The sequence below is a fragment of the Colletotrichum truncatum genome (genome assembly GCF_014235925.2).
Source record: "Colletotrichum truncatum strain CMES1059 chromosome Unknown Contig_0002, whole genome shotgun sequence".
NCBI classification, from domain to species: Eukaryota; Fungi; Ascomycota; class Sordariomycetes; order Glomerellales; family Glomerellaceae; genus Colletotrichum; species Colletotrichum truncatum.
The window spans coordinates 2,117,871-2,135,157 of NW_027222399.1; the positions used below are offsets into that span (position 1 = coordinate 2,117,871).

At 50.6% G+C, this 17,287-nt stretch overlaps 2 protein-coding genes across 2 annotated transcripts; one reads left to right on the top strand and one right to left on the bottom strand.

Moving 5' to 3' along the window:
* Nucleotides 1-383: 383 nt before the first annotated feature.
* On the top strand, nucleotides 384-848 carry CTRU02_203532 (uncharacterized protein; the record flags this gene model as incomplete). The annotated part of the gene is made up of 1 exon (XM_036724159.1): nucleotides 384-848. The coding sequence occupies one exon, from the start codon at nucleotides 384-386 to the stop codon at nucleotides 846-848; it is 465 nt and encodes a 154-aa protein (XP_036584273.1).
* Nucleotides 849-1,455: 607 nt separating this feature from the next.
* Nucleotides 1,456-1,692, bottom strand: CTRU02_203533 (uncharacterized protein; the record flags this gene model as incomplete). The annotated part of the gene is made up of 1 exon (XM_036724160.2): nucleotides 1,456-1,692. The coding sequence occupies one exon, from the start codon at nucleotides 1,690-1,692 to the stop codon at nucleotides 1,456-1,458; it is 237 nt and encodes a 78-aa protein (XP_036584274.2).
* Between the last annotated feature and the right edge of the window lie 15,595 nt (nucleotides 1,693-17,287).

Below are 17,287 nucleotides of genomic sequence, written 5' to 3' on the forward strand. Positions count from 1 at the left end.
TGGTGGGCAGGCTGTGCTTCGAGGATAGATACATATGAGCCGACCTCTTCCACTCCTCGATCCACCTCTCGTTCTCCCATCATTCGACTTCACTCAACTTCTTCTCCGGCACTTGTTCGTGGCTCACTCTCTTGTCTGTGGCTACCAGTCATACTCTCTACTTAACGACTGCAAACCCGTCCAACTCTTTAAACACCTGCCATCACCCACTACTACTCTTTGATCTCGTCCACCATCCACCAACTACCTGCCTCGTCTACACCAACACACAACAGTTGACTCGACTCGTCTACACCAACACACAACAGTTGACTCGACTCGCTTCGATTCAACAACCAATCTACACTTCCAAACCAACTCTCAACTACACACATCCAGCAATCATGTCTGCCTTTGATCTCTGGACTCCCGAGTTCTGCCTCGGCTGCGACAAGCAGACCGACGGTACTGCCTACTGCTCCGAGTCCTGCCGCCTGGCCGACTTCGAAAAGACTTCTTCACCCAGCTCTGTTGCGAGCTCCCCCGGCTTGAACGCTCCTTCGTACCCTTGGACTAGCCCGAGGCAACAACCGTCGAACAAGCTCTACCTCGCTCCTGCCTACGACTTCACCAACGCTCAGCCCTACGGGTCTACCCCCCTCAGACAATCCTACCTCTCTGCCCCGAGGACATCATCAACCCGTCGTACCCTCGCAACTTCGAGTTCCAACACCAGTCTTTGCTCGATGCAGAGCACCACCTCTTCAAACTCGGATGCTAGCCAGCTGTCGGAAAAGGCAAGGAGGGAACTCCAGGCTTACGCCGTCTCTTTCGAACAAGTCCGCCTTCAGCGCCGCCGCTCTTACTAAACCACACAAACACAAAAAACACGCAACATTTACTTTTCTTTGGCTCGATACACTGTCCAATATACCCTTAGTCGTTCAACGACACGTTTTCAACATAGCACGCAACTCATTTTTCAACTCGATACACCATTAACACACCGACTCTTACCTCTTTTCTCTTTTATTGATTCAACTGTTGTAACAAAAATGGGCATTACATCGGAGTACTGCATTATAAAAAAAAGTTAGGGTCAATTACGGGGAGTAACTTGGCTTTCGCAGAACAGCTGCTTCAACCGCATGACGGCGCAACAATATGGGCTATTGGGATTGTACTACGACACGGGGCTTATTTCACATCAATGCTGCTCACAAGCATGGAAACGGGGGAACCAAGAGAATCCCCTGAGGCTTCACCGCATTTACGAAATGGGGAAATCTTATTTGACTTTTCACAAGGAGCTGGTCATCATTCAGTGGAATGGCTTGGACTTGAAGGAAAGATGACGGCGTTGGGGAAAAGACCCTGACTTTCAGATGGAACATTCAGGGACATGGCCCTCCCGAGGGGGCTTGGACTGGCACAAGGGATGGGTGAATCATACAAGGCATCAACAATTTGACGGAATTACTGGGCACTAAGGAGGCATAGGTTCCAAGGGAATGGGAAACTAGCACAGGAACACGTCAGATTGAGAAAAAAAAAATTACACAATACCAGCTCAAACACTATCTGATGAAATTTTTGCTGCCTGTGATATTTTTTTTTTTTTTTGGGCGACAATGACTCTAACGCCAGCGCAATTCGCATCCACTTTCTGGAGCCTTCACGACGGAGCCGTGGATCCACGGGAAAAGGCGTCATAGTGCCGGGAAGTCGATATTCTCCATGCTTCAAGGCCCCTGCGGACAAGCCAGCCAGGGGGGGGAGGGCACGGGGGTTCAGGGAGAACAGCCAGAGGGGGGAAGAAAAAAAAAGAAAATAGCATAGAGGCCCATCCCCAGGATTGGGCCCACTAATATTTTCGGAAGCAGCCAAACATGCCACAGGGCCGGACGGGGACGGACACAACGCACAAGTCGGGAACAAACAATGGGGGCTTTGGGGGCGGCTGATGGACACGAATTCCTTGTTGCAGACTTTGACAACGGCTCTTTTGCCCACGTTGCCAACGTGCAGCCCCTAGAAAGGCAAGAAATCAACCAAGGGTCCCAATCAAGGAATTACAAGGGGGCAAGAAGAAAAAATTGACAGATTGGAAAAAAAGGAGGAAAGGAGAATAAAAACGAAAAAAGTGAGAGATGACGGATCTGCAGGTTCATGGTACCACTGGCAAAGGCGATGCCATCATTATCGTGCACTTTGGATTCCGGACATTAGCGATGATATTTTTTGGCCCTTTTTTTTTTTTTTTTTCCGTCCCCCAATTCCCTTGCTGTCAGTCGCCTTGTCCGTTGCCTTGCTCCCCCCCCCCCACCCTGCTACAGGTGTCCGTAATTGGCTGGCCCCTGCCCCGAGCTGGTGTGCTAAGGTAAGCCAGGTAATGTTAGTCATATTCTGGCACTCTGGCAAGATGGTTAAGGGGTGAAACTCTCTTACTTGCCCACTTCCAGCGTCGGTTTCTCGCTTCCTGATACCTTCTTTGGTGGAGGCCGACGTATGGCGTACAGTTTCGCAATCTCGCAGCAAAATTGAGCAAGCAGGGCAGACAAGATGAGATGCTCTCGCTTTCTCAATTGGGTCTCCATCTCCATGACACCTCTTCCCCATCTGCATTTGGATCTCTCTCTCTTCTCGGATCTTCGGCCGGAGTCGCCCAGCTACCCGAGCCCCGACAAGTCCGATACAAGCCAGCGCACGGCCAAGCTAACGAGAGTGGGCGGGCGGACAGACGAGGAGTCGAGGACCCGTAAACTTGCGCTTTCCTTAGTCGCTTTGCCGCCCACATGACCGCCATGACGTGAGCCGCGAGAGAAAACATGCCATTTCTGTCCCCATCGACCCTATGACGACTATTCTAAGGGACACAGATTTCGGGAACCCTTTGAGATGGACGATCCACCAGGGAACGAGATTAATGGTAACGAGTAACAGGACCCTTCCGAATGAGGGCGTGTACGGACTGGACTCCGCCAAGCGGCCTGAGAGCCTCCCTTTTTTTTTTTCCCACTGATTTTTTATTGTTGTTTTTTGCCCTTTTCTCAGCCTGACTTAAACTGCACATTATCGAACAATGTGCTCCCCACCTCTTCTTTCTCACAAGTAGCCTACCAATCAATAAATGAATGAATGGAGCGATAAGCTACCACTTGCGGTACGAGACGTCTGCTAAGGTGACTCCCAGGGAAGAGGGAGGGGGAAAGAAAGGAGAAGCATTGGGCAATCTGTAAATTGGCTACGGCCAGGCGCTAAAACGGAAGATGAGCAGATCATCGTCGACGGGCTCCTCATCTCGGCCTACGCTTCAACGATGGCCTCGTACGGCCGCACTCGCACTGCCCCCTCTCTTGCCTCTCCACACCCTCGACGACGCCTCCGATGCCCGGCGTCGTCTCCTTGGGTTGGGGACGAGAACGATTGATTTTGTGGGAGGGCCAAAGGAGCTCGGTCTGGGTCTCTTCTGGCCTCAGCTGTCTGAGTTATTGATTCGTGACAGGGTTTTGGGGTCTGAATTTGGATCTGGACCGAAATCCATGGGCGTCGATGGCGGCCCGAGAACGCTAAGGTAATCACGACATTTGCACCCCAATTCACACATTCAACTTATGCTCGACCTTTTTGACACATAGCATCCACAGCGGTTCGAGGCAGCCGCTACTGGCAAGCGCTGGTAGGTAATTTTTTCCCCTTTCCAATGGGACGATGGGTGGGTGTGTGCCCCTCAGATGCTTCATGGAGGGGCGTGGCGGCCCGGTGGAAGTGACTGTGGTGGTGGTGGTATCGGTGGTGTCGCAGCCCCCTCCTGGTTTGTGAGGTGTGCCCTGTGGCACAGTGGCCTTTCAGGCGTCTCGCCTGCTGTAGCTGGCCGGATTGGGGACGCCTAAAGGACGCCTCGATACGGAAGCGCGGAGGAGAAGAGAGAGCATGGCGCCTTTTCGTCTCCCCCAAATCACCCCCAGCCCCAAAAACCACCTCAGTTCGCTACAGGTGTGCCATCACTCGGAAAAGCCCGCACCTCTGATTTTCAGCAACCGAGATGCCGTTCCACAACTTTTGTCATGCTCACGTTGTGACAAGAGCCTCACAGTCAGCGCCGAGCCTCTTGGCCTCGCCTCACAGGTTGCCTCCCTATGCACTCGCTACCAACGCTACATGTTATTTTTTTTTTTTATACTTTTCCGTTTTTCACTGCTTGCATGTTTTTCTCTTTTTGGGTAGAGAACATAATCTTGCCGAACAAGCCAATAATGCCTCACTTATTTGCCACGCCAACGAGTTAGGAAGTCATGCAAACGTATTATACCCCAATTCTGCGGAGTTGTGTTTATGTTCCCGCCCCTACATTACACAGCAACCAATGATGAGTTGCTTTCCTCTTTGGACCGAATGCATTGGCATCGGCTTTGACAACGGTGTTGGCAGCATTTGATACGACCAGAGTTCTCCTCGGACCTGTAAAACACACTACAACTTTTCCATTTTTCTTAGTATAACATGGATGGAAGCACGTATTCGGAGTAGAGGGGGGTGTGTTCACAGCAATTAGGAAGGGCCAAAAAAAATGAGGAGAAACCTCACTTTCGGGGCGTTCAATTTCCCTCCACAGTCAAGTTTCGTCAAACAAGCCAGGTTGCGTTTTGATCCCTTCCTTCTCGGCTTAAGGCATGGCTGTTTAGGACATTGAGAAAGAAATGGAGATGAAAATTTTTTCTGTTACTCTCTCTCATGTCGCTTGGGTCAATCTACTTTCGTGTCTCGTCGTCCCTACAAGGAACGTGGTACGCTGCAACGCATCGATCGATCTATGAGCCGGCCTCTGTGCGCCCGGTCTTGGTCTTGGGGGGGTTTGTTGCTACTGGGTCGTCTGTTCCCAATTGCCAATGTTCCGCTCTGGGCTCTAGGTTGCTTTTCTCTGCTGTCTGTCGTTCCTGTTTTACTTGGGTGAGTCCGTTTCGCAGACATGTATCAAGAGACAATAACAACAACAAAAAAAACAAACTTTTCTCTCACGGCGGCCCGTCTTAGGAGGGGTTTTTTTTTTTCCGCTACGAAAAGGTACGGCTCGCTCCCCAACAACAACGGGTAGACAAGGCACAACCACCTACACACAATTGTACCACCATTTCACTTCACTCCCTGGGAGACTTCCATTGGCCTGACGCCTGCGTCGTCGTTGGGACATCTTAGAGTGCCGAAATCGTTCGAGAACAAGCTTCTGGGTCGGACCATTGTGCTACAACCATTCCGGGCTGCCGCCTCGTTCCTCCCTTTTTGGTGATAAGCCCTGTAGAGCCATTGGTTTCAGCCCATCCCCTCTTGTCACGCACTTTTTGCCTCGTTGTTGTGCGTTGTTTTTACACATTTACGAGGTAAATATGCCTCTCTCTCTTTTTTTCACCCTCTCTCTCCAATGGGCTGGCTGTGCTGGGCTGTCCGATCAAGTCTGCACCTGGACGCATACGGAAAGCGATGGGGACAACGCAACGCCTCCTTTCCGGGAACCACACCACATATCTCAAAAAGTCGTGATGCCACAAAAGCCATCCTCTTCATTGTAACTGGGTTACGCCGACTTGTAACATCAGCACTAGGCATGTTTTTCCCGCGCAACCGCCACAGAGGATTCGGGGGGTGTTGACAGCAGCTCAACTCACGTCCTGCCTTCCAAGCAGGGGCCGTCTCACCCGCGTGCAAGCCTCGTTCAATCAAAAAATGGCTCAACTTCAGATGAGACGAAGGAGCCCTCTCAACTCATGCCGTCGCCGCCGCTGCTCGTATGTACAGATGGGCTCTGCGTAATCGGATAGACACAAGCCTGAAGTCTGAGGGAGAGGAGGAGTACGGTACCTCTCGGCTCTGTCTTGATCGTTCTCACTCTGTCACACACACAAACACACACATACATACTTACATACTTGGACGCACGCCCCCATCGTCAGCCCAGACCCTCGCGTGTTGATGACCCATTGGGCTCCCTTATGCCAGCTCCAGCCGGCAGTATGACGTCGAGACCGCAAACCACATACACGCACACACGCGCACATACTGTACTCCACTGGGGGCCGTACGGGACACGGGTTTCATCTTTTCCATCTGGGCTGATCCAGCGCTCGCGGCGCACGGCATCCCGGTTCCCTGGGAAAGAAACAGAGAGAAGCCTGACGCGGGCCCGTGGGCACGGCACGGCGGTCGGATGCTCTGAAGATTAAACCTTTTCAGCAGAAACGCTGACAGGAACCAAGCCGCGGCACCAGCTCCTTTTGTCACAGTTTTAATTTTTTTCTCTCTCTTTTTTTTTTTTTCAAAAAACTTGTTCGGTCCGTACCCGTACCGGGACGGGCTTACTAAGTGGTAACGACCGAAAAAAAAGAGGGCTCCCTGAGACAAGCTCATGCCGTGGCCTTTCGTGGACCCCTCGTAAGGCCGTCCGTCTATGCTGCAAGGAACATCCTCTGAAAGACAGCCAAAAAAGAACAAGGAAGGGGACAAATGGGTTTACCCGCAAGAACACAGTTTTTTGGAGCCGAGCTCGTTAAGTCGAAACTGCTAAAGGGGGGGTCTACACTATTCAAGGCGGCCAACGGTGCTTTGGCTGGTTGCTATATCTGCATCTCTCTCTGCCTTGATACTTCTCAAGTCCCGGGACGAGATGGACAGGGGTGATATGCAAGGCGGGCGAATCAAACCTTGTTTTCCCTGCCCTGCAAACAACATCAAACAGCCGGACCCTCTTCGGTGAGCAAAGTCAGGGTTCTAATCTGTCAAAGGGGACTCTCATTCCTCCCAATGCTTGGGTTCGATGTTTATGCCCTCTCGTCTTCCCACTCGAGCCCAGAGAAGCGGGTGCCATTTCGAGCATGACGGGCTGGCTGCCGGTAGATAGTGATTGGGTCCGGGGGAGGAGGAGGAGGAGGAGGAGGAGGAGAGTGCCAGTCACGGCTCGACACGACCTCCATCACACACACACACTCACATATACACACACCAAGGTACGTGGTTATCGTGCCAGTCATCGTCGAATCTTGGACGGGTTCCCGTTTCATCATCCCAAGGGCTGGCATAGTTGTCAACATCAGGCTGGGGCGATTGACATCTTTTTTTTTTCTCTGGTTCCTACCGCAAAACAGGTCTGGACCGTCCAATCAAGAGGTTTTTGTGGTTTTGGCCCAGGGTGAGGGTTATAGGAAACCGGCCCAGCAGATCTGCGGTCCAGACCGTCGCACTAATTCCTTGCACAATCCTCGTGGTTGGAGCCACGGCCGTTTAGGATGAACCTCGCATTAGTTCTGCAAAGGTTCGCCTGGATTTTTATGTTTTCTTGCAAGTGTGACATGTTTGATGGCCCGGAGTCCTCATTTCTCGATCCGCATTGTCATAATCACATAACTTTTTTCAAAGGGGGCGGAGACAAAGTCGACCCACGGCTCACGTACTCTCTCTCTCTCTCTCTCACTTCCGGCCTGGCCAAATCACCATTTTGATTCTTTTTTGGTCTTTTTTTTTTGTTGGGGATTCTCTAGACATTTGACATTGACCATCTCGCTTGTACCCAAACTCCTACAGTTGCACGTCCCCCACCACCGCCCCGTTTCCGGAACGTCCTTGGATCGTCGAATGTTGTGGCAGTTCCCGTCGGAGCGAATCGGTCACTGATGGTTCGATGACGGGGGGCTGTACCACGCCCTGTGTAATGGAACGGTGGTAAGCTTGGCCTTTTTTTTTTTCTCCCCCCTCTCTGTTTCTTTCCACAACAGGCAAAGTATAGCAAGATCTTACCCGAACCACCGTGCTTCTATATGGCGGCCCGCTCTTGATGGGGTGGGGTGGAAGGGGTGGTTTTTCCTTCTCTATGCGTACACCAGAGCACCGCAGGGCCACAGGGAAAGGGGAACAACAACAGCAACAACACAAAAAGAATTTCCCGGTTGTCCTTCCTCTTGCTGTTCTCGTACCCCCGGCGGACCGTGTATGATACGATATTTGTGCTGGGCTTTGCCGCTCTTACTGGGGGCCTGGCAAAGCGTCCCAGCGATGCCAGCAAGCCAGCCAGCCAGCCAGCCAGCTCATGTCCTGGTGGATCAAAGGCCAAGGGAGAGAGGGCAGAATTTTTCCCTTCATTTTTTTTTTTTTTTTTCATTTTATTTATTTTCCTTCCGTCGCTTATGCTTATGCTGCCCGTCATTCACTCGATTCATGCCCTGTCGACGACGTGTCCATTCTTGACATTGCATTTCTCGGGACCTGTCCCCGAGCCCCGAAGAAAAATTGTCCGCCCTATCGGGGGACGAGGCGTTGAAGGGATCGTCAGCTCGCCGGTGAAGATGTGGACCTTTTTTCTTTCTCGCGTGTGTGAAAAAGAAAAGAAAAATGCAGATATTTGGCAGTTTAGCTACAGCCACAGCTACTGCCACTGCCGTAACAGTGTGAGTAGCTGTAGCTATACCTGTAGCTGGATTGAGGCGATGATTCCTCCAGTCGGCTTGTAGCTACCCCTCAATGTGCAAAGCTCCCGCTCCCCCGAGAGACACATATGTGGTGTCCTTTAATCCAAGGGAAAACAACAATTTCGAGACGAGGGGGACGTCGCGTTATGGCCTGATCCCGCCGTGTCGGGCAGGGCCACATCAACGAGCGGGCCGGCTGCGGTAGATCAAAGCTAGCTAGCTCTCGGGTAGGTGTGCGCAGAGCAAAGTGCAGCATCGGTTAATCGTACATACACTCCATAGTAGTGGTAGTAGCAGTAGGAGGAGGAGCAGCAGGAGCAAATTGTTAGGGATTCTGCACTGCGTGTGCGTATCCCTAGTGAAAGGGGGGGAAAAGTGAGTTTGTTCCAGTTCTTGGACACGCCTGAATAGGTACCTACACGTACACCCTGCCCCCGCCCTAAATCCACATCACAGCAAACAAGAGTCGTCAAGTTTTTTCCACGTCCAATTTCCCCCCAATGGATGAAGATTGTACGTGTCTGTAGTACACGTATAAGTGGTGAAAAGGGGGGTGTGGTGGTGGTGGTGGTGGTGGTGGTGGTGATGATGGTTTCCGTAGCTCGAATATACACGCCCCAAGCTCTGCGAATGAGAGAAAATTGTTGGGCCGGGGCGGGAGATGTCCCAGTCGCTGAGAAGGTGTGAGTGGATCACGGGGAAGATCTCCCGGCGACAGGAAGGCGGGTCCCTCATACAATTTCAGCCTTTTTTTCAGTTCCGGGTATGGGGTGAAAATACAGGGCCTAGAAGCATACCCGTAATAGCAACAAGCTCAGAAGGCCTCACCCCAGGGCATCAAGGTAATGAGGCAAGGTGGGAAACGTTTTTTTGTTTTTTATGTAAGCCCCTTTACTTTACCCCTTTGCTCGCTGTGTAACGAGGATCATGGAAAAAACTTGGTCGGCAGCCAGCCAAGGTTCTGCGTCAAATTTCAAGGAGACGAGAGTACTTTCATTTCAACATTTCTGTCCGTGTACGTGGGTGTAACGCGGGTTCCTCCTCCCGTGGCGTATACTTTGTGCAAGTGCGACATTGGGTATCCAGAGTGGCGGGTTCGCGAACCGGTTTTGCTCTCACCCTCACTCAGCCAGCCCCGGTCCGATGGGATAAGGGTTATTTATGAAAGAGGGTTTGTTCCACGGAGAGACAGTCGGGAACAGGTAAGGGGGCGGGTCGCGCAGAACATGTGTTGAATGATGGCTTGACAGAGAATCTCAATTAAAGACACGATCGAAGGAATGGAATCTTGCGAAGCGGGATAAAGGAGGGGAAGGGGATGGGATGGGGTCCGAAAAGCTGGACCGAGACAAGCCATGAAAACTTTTTTCTATAGAAAATACACAATTAAGAATGGCGTGGGGGAGGCGTCGGCTTGCTCGCGCGATGCTCGTGGAGGAATTCTACGAAGTCAGTGACAATGGTCATCGAGAGACATGATTTTGAAGAAAAAGAAACGAGGTCAAATATCTTTCCGAAATATGAAGACAATGAAAATCTTTTTTTTTTCAAACAATACAACAAGCCTCCCTCCCTTCCTTCCTCCATATGACGAGGTGAAGTGCAATTGCCTTGCATTGGATGACGATCTCGTTCCTCCCTTGGAAGGAGGAGGCTCTGCTTACTGGGCCCTGCAAGCCTTGGGTTTCCCCGCTACCGATTTCGACGAGCTGCCGATGACGGGCTTGATCCTTCGGAATTCGAGACAGGCACCGAGCACCAAAAAAGAAAGGAAAAAAAAAAAAAAAAAAAGGCCAAAGTGGTACCCAAGTCTGTCCTGCTAGGGGGGGATTAGAGACAGGGTTCTCGGAGCTGTCAACGCGGGATCCCGCGAAGCTGGGCTGAGGAGGACCCTTTTTTTTTTTGGGCTTCCCTCCCCCTCTCCCTAATGAAATTTTCCTTCCATTCCAATGACTCTTCCAACCTTATCCACTTATCCTACCTCTTTTGTTTATTTTATTTTTTTTCTGCCTTCTAGGCACAGCCCGAGAACCTCGTTTCTAGCTTCTTCTCAATGGGGCTCCCTTCTCCCCCCGGAACCTAGTCAAAACTATACATTTCACTTTTCCCTGGTATTGTTTCTGACCCTTTATTTCCGGAGACAACAGTTCCACTATTCTGCTCACCGGCTAGGTTCCCCGTGATATGCGTACGCTCTTGGATTTTGTGCAAGTGCCCTGTAGGTCCTCTCTTTCTCTCTCCCGTTTGAGCTTGACTCATCGAAAAAGCTAGCGGTTTTTTTTTTTCTTCTTCCAGCTTTCGACTCCTGATCCCTCCCAGTCAGTCTCCTGCTAGGGGCCCGTCGTGTACATGTCATGTGTCTTAACCGAGCTGCGTGCAACTTTCTTCTTGTCTGCTATGACGCATAAGGCCAAACCGATAATGCGAGCTCGGCATGCAAACAATTTACATTGTTATGCAAATTCTTGACAACAACAAAATAAAGAGCAGAAACAGAATTGGCATGATAGAAGAAGAAAGAAAAAAGTCGAAGACATGGGAGAGGGGGAAAAAAACACGCAAATTTTTCCATGGGTTTCCTGGGTTTGGCATGTTTCTCAACCCTCTGCCGAATCCGTTGGTAACCGCGCACATGTTGCTGCTGTTCAACAGACCGAGACTTTCTTGTTTCATTACCGCGGGCGGTGATGGTCCCCGACGTCCCCGATTCGCGTTGTGCTGACTGTTGTGCGTGCTATTCACATTCTCGTCCTGTCGAGTGTGACATGTGTATTGTGTTACGATGAGGTTTCCGTTGCAAACATACGATGTGGGGGGCGTGGGCGTCTCCTGTTGCAAAAAGGATTCATCTTGTCCTTCTCGCCCTTTGCACAAAAAAAAAAAAAAAAAAAGGAAAATAACTATGGCGCGGTTGAAACATTGCGGTGCTTACTGTCATGACTTCCGGTTGGCACACGCAACGAAGCAATGCAGTAATCTGGTCTCCGTACCTGGGTAGCATTAGTGGCCGCGGTTCCCTACATTCGGGTACGACGGGGGGCGCGGAGGGAAGAAAGACAAGATACATGGTCTCCATTCCACAGTCGTGCCATTAGGTGACCACTATCGTCCGTATGCCTTCTCGCTTCTGTCAGAGAGGTCTCCATTCTTTGCTGAAGCGGATGGATACGCCAGTCTCTTCACCATCACCTGCCCGCATCGTTTCCACCAAAGGGGTGGGAAGGGGGAGGGTCACTCTTGATGCATTGGTTTCGTCACGGGATAGCTTCTTCTGTGGGAACGAAAGAAGAGTCGAGACCTTTTGGGAGACTGAAAGACTTTGATGGACGTGGAGAAACTACGTGACTGTGAAGCAACGCTTCCCAGCTCCGACGACTGCATACGTACTATGTACCTTCATGAATGGTCGATGAAGAGTCTAGATGCTTCACAGGGCTGGAAGGCACTAGACTAGTGCAACTGGGGAGCAGTAGGTGCCCTTTTTTTTCAATCAATTTCAATCAAATCGATCGGAGAGTACATCACATTGACTGACAAGAGAAACAAGTTTGGCAATAATTATGGGTATCTTTGAGGTGGACTGTTTGCAAGTTCAGCTTTTGGGGAGGGGGGGGTTTCCACTGGCCGGTCTCCCTCTTTCCATGCACGTCTCTGTGTCTCGCTCGCTCTCTTCCCTTCCCCCCGTGTCTGCCGAGTGAGAAAGGACCCAGTGGAGAATTCACGATGCGTTGTCTTGGATCGCCGTCGCAGACCGGGGAGAGCCGGCCACCACCGGCGAGTGGGAAGCGCTGCGGCCCTCCCAGCCTCCCCGGCCGTAGCTCCGTGGAGTGAACTTAGCTAAGCAACCCAATCCGGGTGGAAGAGGGTGTGTGTTTAAATGTGTCCCCACGTCGGAAACATCAAGAGGAGGGGGCCCCTCCATCACAGCCACCCCCATCCCGCCAACTTATAAACACACACCTTTGCGTTCAAAAACTTGTGCATTTTGCATAAACTATGTCTAGTGCACAGGGTCCGCCTTGATAGAAAAGTGTCAATCCACTAAACAAGAAACTTGTTCAGTAATGCTTCGTCCACTTAGTTGCATTGTTCGCAAGTTTGATCCTTCTCGCTAGCTCTCCTCTAGCGCTCGTATCCCCCCCCAGGATTCAGGCTGCTTAGCATGCTAAGCAGGCCTCAAACAAAAGGATCTTGCTGTTAATCATGTTGGTAAGTGGTGCAGTGTAAGGTTGGCTAAGGGGACCGGCGCCGCTTGGGTTGGCAGGTGACCGGCGCCCGCCCGTTTGATTTTTTTTTCTTAATCCTCCTGTCGGGCGCGCATGCTTTAGATCGGACTGTTGGTGCCCATCTCGCGCCGTCCGTATCCCTGGGTCCGCCGCCGCGCCCCTCTCTTGACGGGCGCGAACGGCTTCGTCAGCGGCGCCGGTTATGCCCAAGGCACATAGCGTAGCGATCATCGATGACCACACGCAAAAAGAAAAACCTGACTCTGGAAGAGGATGGGGGGTGTCGGGCTTGTGAAGGTGTGAGTCCTTTTTTTGGTGTCATCACCAAAAGATAGAACAGATGATCATGATCAAGGGAGCATGCAAACTTGCAGATATCCTCAAGCTTACGGAGTACTGTCAGACTAATTCCTCAACATATTGTCGCCTTGGGTGCTGGGACTCCCTGGCGCGCGATTGCGTGTTGACGAGAAAATAAGTCGGTTGGTTGCATAATGATGCCTTGTCAGGACTTATTATTCTGCCCCTTGCAACCCAATTCGCTGTGAGAACGACTGGCAAAAGCAGCTGAACACAAATAGCATAGGTTTTTTTTTTTTTTTTACGAGTTACTCGACTCAAATTCTCGCAGCATCAGCCGGCACCGAACCGCAAGGAATCCTTCAGTGTCGCAGTTTTTTTTTTTTTCCCCTCTTCTATTGTGTTGGAACTTCGGCGCGCCCGGCGGCAGAGGGAGGAAAACCTTGCTCATCACTGCCCAACTCGATCGCGATCATCCAAGGCCGGAGTCTGTAGAACGGAACGGGGCGCCACAAACGTAATCCATGGTTATTCAAATGATTGGCGGGCCGGTCCAATAGCCCACCCGATCCACGGCGTTGGCCGTCTGGGGGAATGCCACCGTAGACGGGCCTTGCCCACTTGCAGCTGCAAATCCCCGTCGCCGAATGTTACCATCAAACCTAGTTTTTTGGAGATTCTTTTTTTTTTTTTTTTAATTCCTCCTGTTCCTTTCAGGCCCTTTCAGGCCTTTCAGGCTCATTGATCTGCAGTGCGGCATGTGGGCTAGACGGATATGAGCGTGCGGAGATGGGATACCTTCTAAGGGACGTGGAATGCCTTCAATGCAACTCTGAAAGACAGAACCTGTAAACTCAAGAGTGTCTGACAAAAATTTTCACATCCCTATTTTGGTCCTGCTCCGGGCAGCCCGCCACAGTTACTGTGTAACAACAGTGTAGCGATAGCAAACTTTGTTGCTGCAGGAAAGAAAGACGTGCGTCTCGGACGTGAACCGTAAAGGAATAGCCTCTCTGGGCTGACGATTTCCGGGCGGCAGTGGCATGGCTGATTGAGTTGGGACGAGAAATGGGTCATTTAGACTTTTCTTTGCTTCCGGGTATGTGGGTAATGGGAAAGTCGACATTGCGGGAATGTTGGTAACTGATGATACTTTTTCTTGCATGTGCGTGTTTACTTTTTTGGGGGGTTTTGGGGGTTTGTTTCTTCGTCCAGAGTCGCCGCCTGGGCGACGATAACTGCCATATCTGGAGACCTGTTTGAATACCGAAACCCTCAACAAAACTCATCGGCGCTTTGTGTCATCGTTCCCATCCAACGCCAAATGGTGAAAAAAATTATTATGCAAGCACTAAAGCGTTTGAAGGTTTGACTTTCGGGTAGGTGAAAAAGTGTTTTCAGTCCGTTATTATCGGAGGACTCGGATGTCTGTATTTTTATTTTTATTTTTATTTGAACGCCCGTCTGCGGGAGTATAAGCAGTGGGAAACTCTGCTGTCATGGTTTGCGTTTGCTGGGAAACGTCTGTCTCAGAAGCGTGGTCGAAGCTGGAGCTTGCTCCGTTGCCCTGCGGCGCCGAGCAGTTTTTTTTTTTCGGGGGGTTGAGAGAGCACGGTGCACCGATCGGGCGGTTTCGGTCGGGAGGTCCAGGCGGCGCTGCATGCCAGGACTGCGGTGAATTGCCGAACCCGTCAGACGGGGGCAAGGGGCCAAAGGAAAGCGAGCTGTAGGTCTGTGCCGTTTGCGAATACGACCAAAAGGGCACTGTCCGGGTGGAAGTCGGGTGAGTGCAGCGTGTTGTTAATATTGCCATGCCGATGCGCTCAGGCTCCGGTCGGAGCCCGGTGCGGACGTCAAAGATAGTGGGCCCACATTCGGGCCGCTGCCCGGCCTTCCGCTGGAGTACATGCTCAGCTTTTGAATGCGAATGTTTACCATTTTTGTGATTTAACATATAGTTTGAAAGTGTGGGGAAGGTTTTCTGGTGACACCGAACATACAGAGATTAAAGAAGGGAAGCTGCAATAGTTATGCAATTTAGACAGTGATCTGAAGGAAGTGGTAAGGTCGCTGGGTCAGGTTTGCGTACTCCGTGACGTTGTGACGATATTTGTGACGGCATATGACAGTAACAAGCACTTATAAAGCCTCATTTAATGTTCCAGTCATAAGACAAGGATAAATAGCCTATTGTATTCTACGTAGCTGGGATAAGATTTCATTGTTTCGTCTCATAAACAGATTACTTACAGAGTCGTTTTCGAGCAAATTGATAAGCAGACAACGCAAATTTTAGGCACCGAACGTATAGTATGGAGGAAGTTACATCATGAGTTCTTACGTGAATCAAGGCTCGACATACTGGGTGCGCTGTGGCTGTCGACTGTGACATAGAAAAAGGCGGTGTCCCCAAGAGGCCCGGTGATTGAAGTACATATGAACGTAATAAGACATCGGGTCTTGATTGTTCAACCACGCACTGGTGTTGGCATCGGTGTGGATGCTTTCCTTTGGGTCTGCGTTCGTCTTGTCACAGCTTCTCGACACTGTCTCCTGCCAGAGAGGCCTCAGATTGGTGGGTGGTGGAAGACGCATGCTGTGGTCTAAAGCAATGAAGGGCTCATGTCATTGCCAGTGGGGGGGAGCCCACCCTGACGATGCTGGTTCCATGGACAAAATCGCTCGTGTGGCTGTGGAGTTTTGTGTGAATGATCCCAACATCTAGTTACAGCTCAGACGGGCGACAACTAAGAGAAGCATGGCTAGCTGCATTGGGGGTGGGTGGTTCTAGTGATAAGCCATTCCTACTCCTTTATGCTCTTGTAGCCTTCCCATTTTCGCATCCTTGCGTTCAGCTACATGTTTACTTACAGTAGTGCCTTGGGAAAAGGGTTGGACAGCAATGCAGAAGCATTAAACTTGCTCATGCAAGGGAATGAGAAGTCAAGGGCCGGATTCTTTTTGTGTTGTAATAGCAAAATGCGCTTATTCCACGCATTGTTATGTTGATTGACTGAGATACACCATGAAGAATACATGAACCCCCTCTTTATTCAACTAGGACTGAGGTTTCTCTCCCAGCTTTGCAAGGAAAACCTTAGCTACACCGTTGTCCCGAACTTGATATTAGCCGATGACGTTGGGTTCTGGCCGTGGATGGTAGTAAAGTTGATCACCGGCCGCCACTGCACGAGCTGTAAAGTCATACCGGGAAAGAAAGACTTGTAGGATGGCCAACAGTAAGCTTGGATCCGTGTGGTGAGCTCTATTTGTCCGTTACTGAATCATCGTATGGAGCAGTTTGGATAATGTTTGCAGGGCCTCTTCAGGATTCTTTACCATTCTGATCAGCCCTGCAGGGCCGAGATAACCGATCACGTTGCCTCTGTGCTGCTGAGTTGTTGGTTGCTAAGTCTTTGAAAGCATTGATTGTACGAAACCGGGCATGTTTTTAATCAGGACTGTTCTTCGCGAGCCAGGTGTAGTTAACTGTTCGAACACGTTGTGGTACTGGTGCGCTTGCTTTTCCTTCCGCAGGTTGTCGGCAAATATGACTAACGTTGCTATAGTTTAGTTCAGAGTCATTTCGAGGTTTGTTTGTCGTTGTATCCCGGCCTGCCCGAGCTGAGTTGTGCCAGTATCACGTTGGGGGCAAACCCTTCCAGCACATTTGAAATGTAAGCCTGATGCTCATTGTTTCCAATACATTGCAATCACCTGTTGCGCCAGTGTACGTGAACGGGTATCCCCGCTCCTCGGAGGCTGCTCATCTCCAAGCCATTTTCTCTGGAGCCAGATACCGAAATGAGGATCAGCTGGCCAATAATGTACGAAGCGTCCGGAGGACCCTACTTCCTTCGAACTACCACACCTTTTTCAATCCAGAGACTTCCAAACGGTGTATCTGCAAGTATAATTAAATCCAAATGTTTGCCTAGTACGATAATGCCGACGTACAGTCTATATAAATGCAACCATGCATAGCGCATAGGCATGGCCTGTGCCATTTGTTTCCTCAAAGGCGAACGATTCGGATGGATTAGCATTGGTGAAGAAGTGCAAAGAGCGAAAGTAGAGACGCCCTCATAACGTCAAGAAGGTTCGCCCATATTATGCTGGTACAAATTTCATGGTTCTCACTATTGGTCCCCGCTCAATTTCCAGCTTCTTGGATTCTCTGTGGCCTTTGCGTGGTACGCTACACGCAATTGTGTAAGGGCCTGGTGTGTGACGGCGCATTTTGATGTCGTCTTGTGGATGTATATCTCCTCAGCTAAGATTTAGATCTTCATAAGGTCCGGAACAACGGATAGACTTTTGAAGGAATAT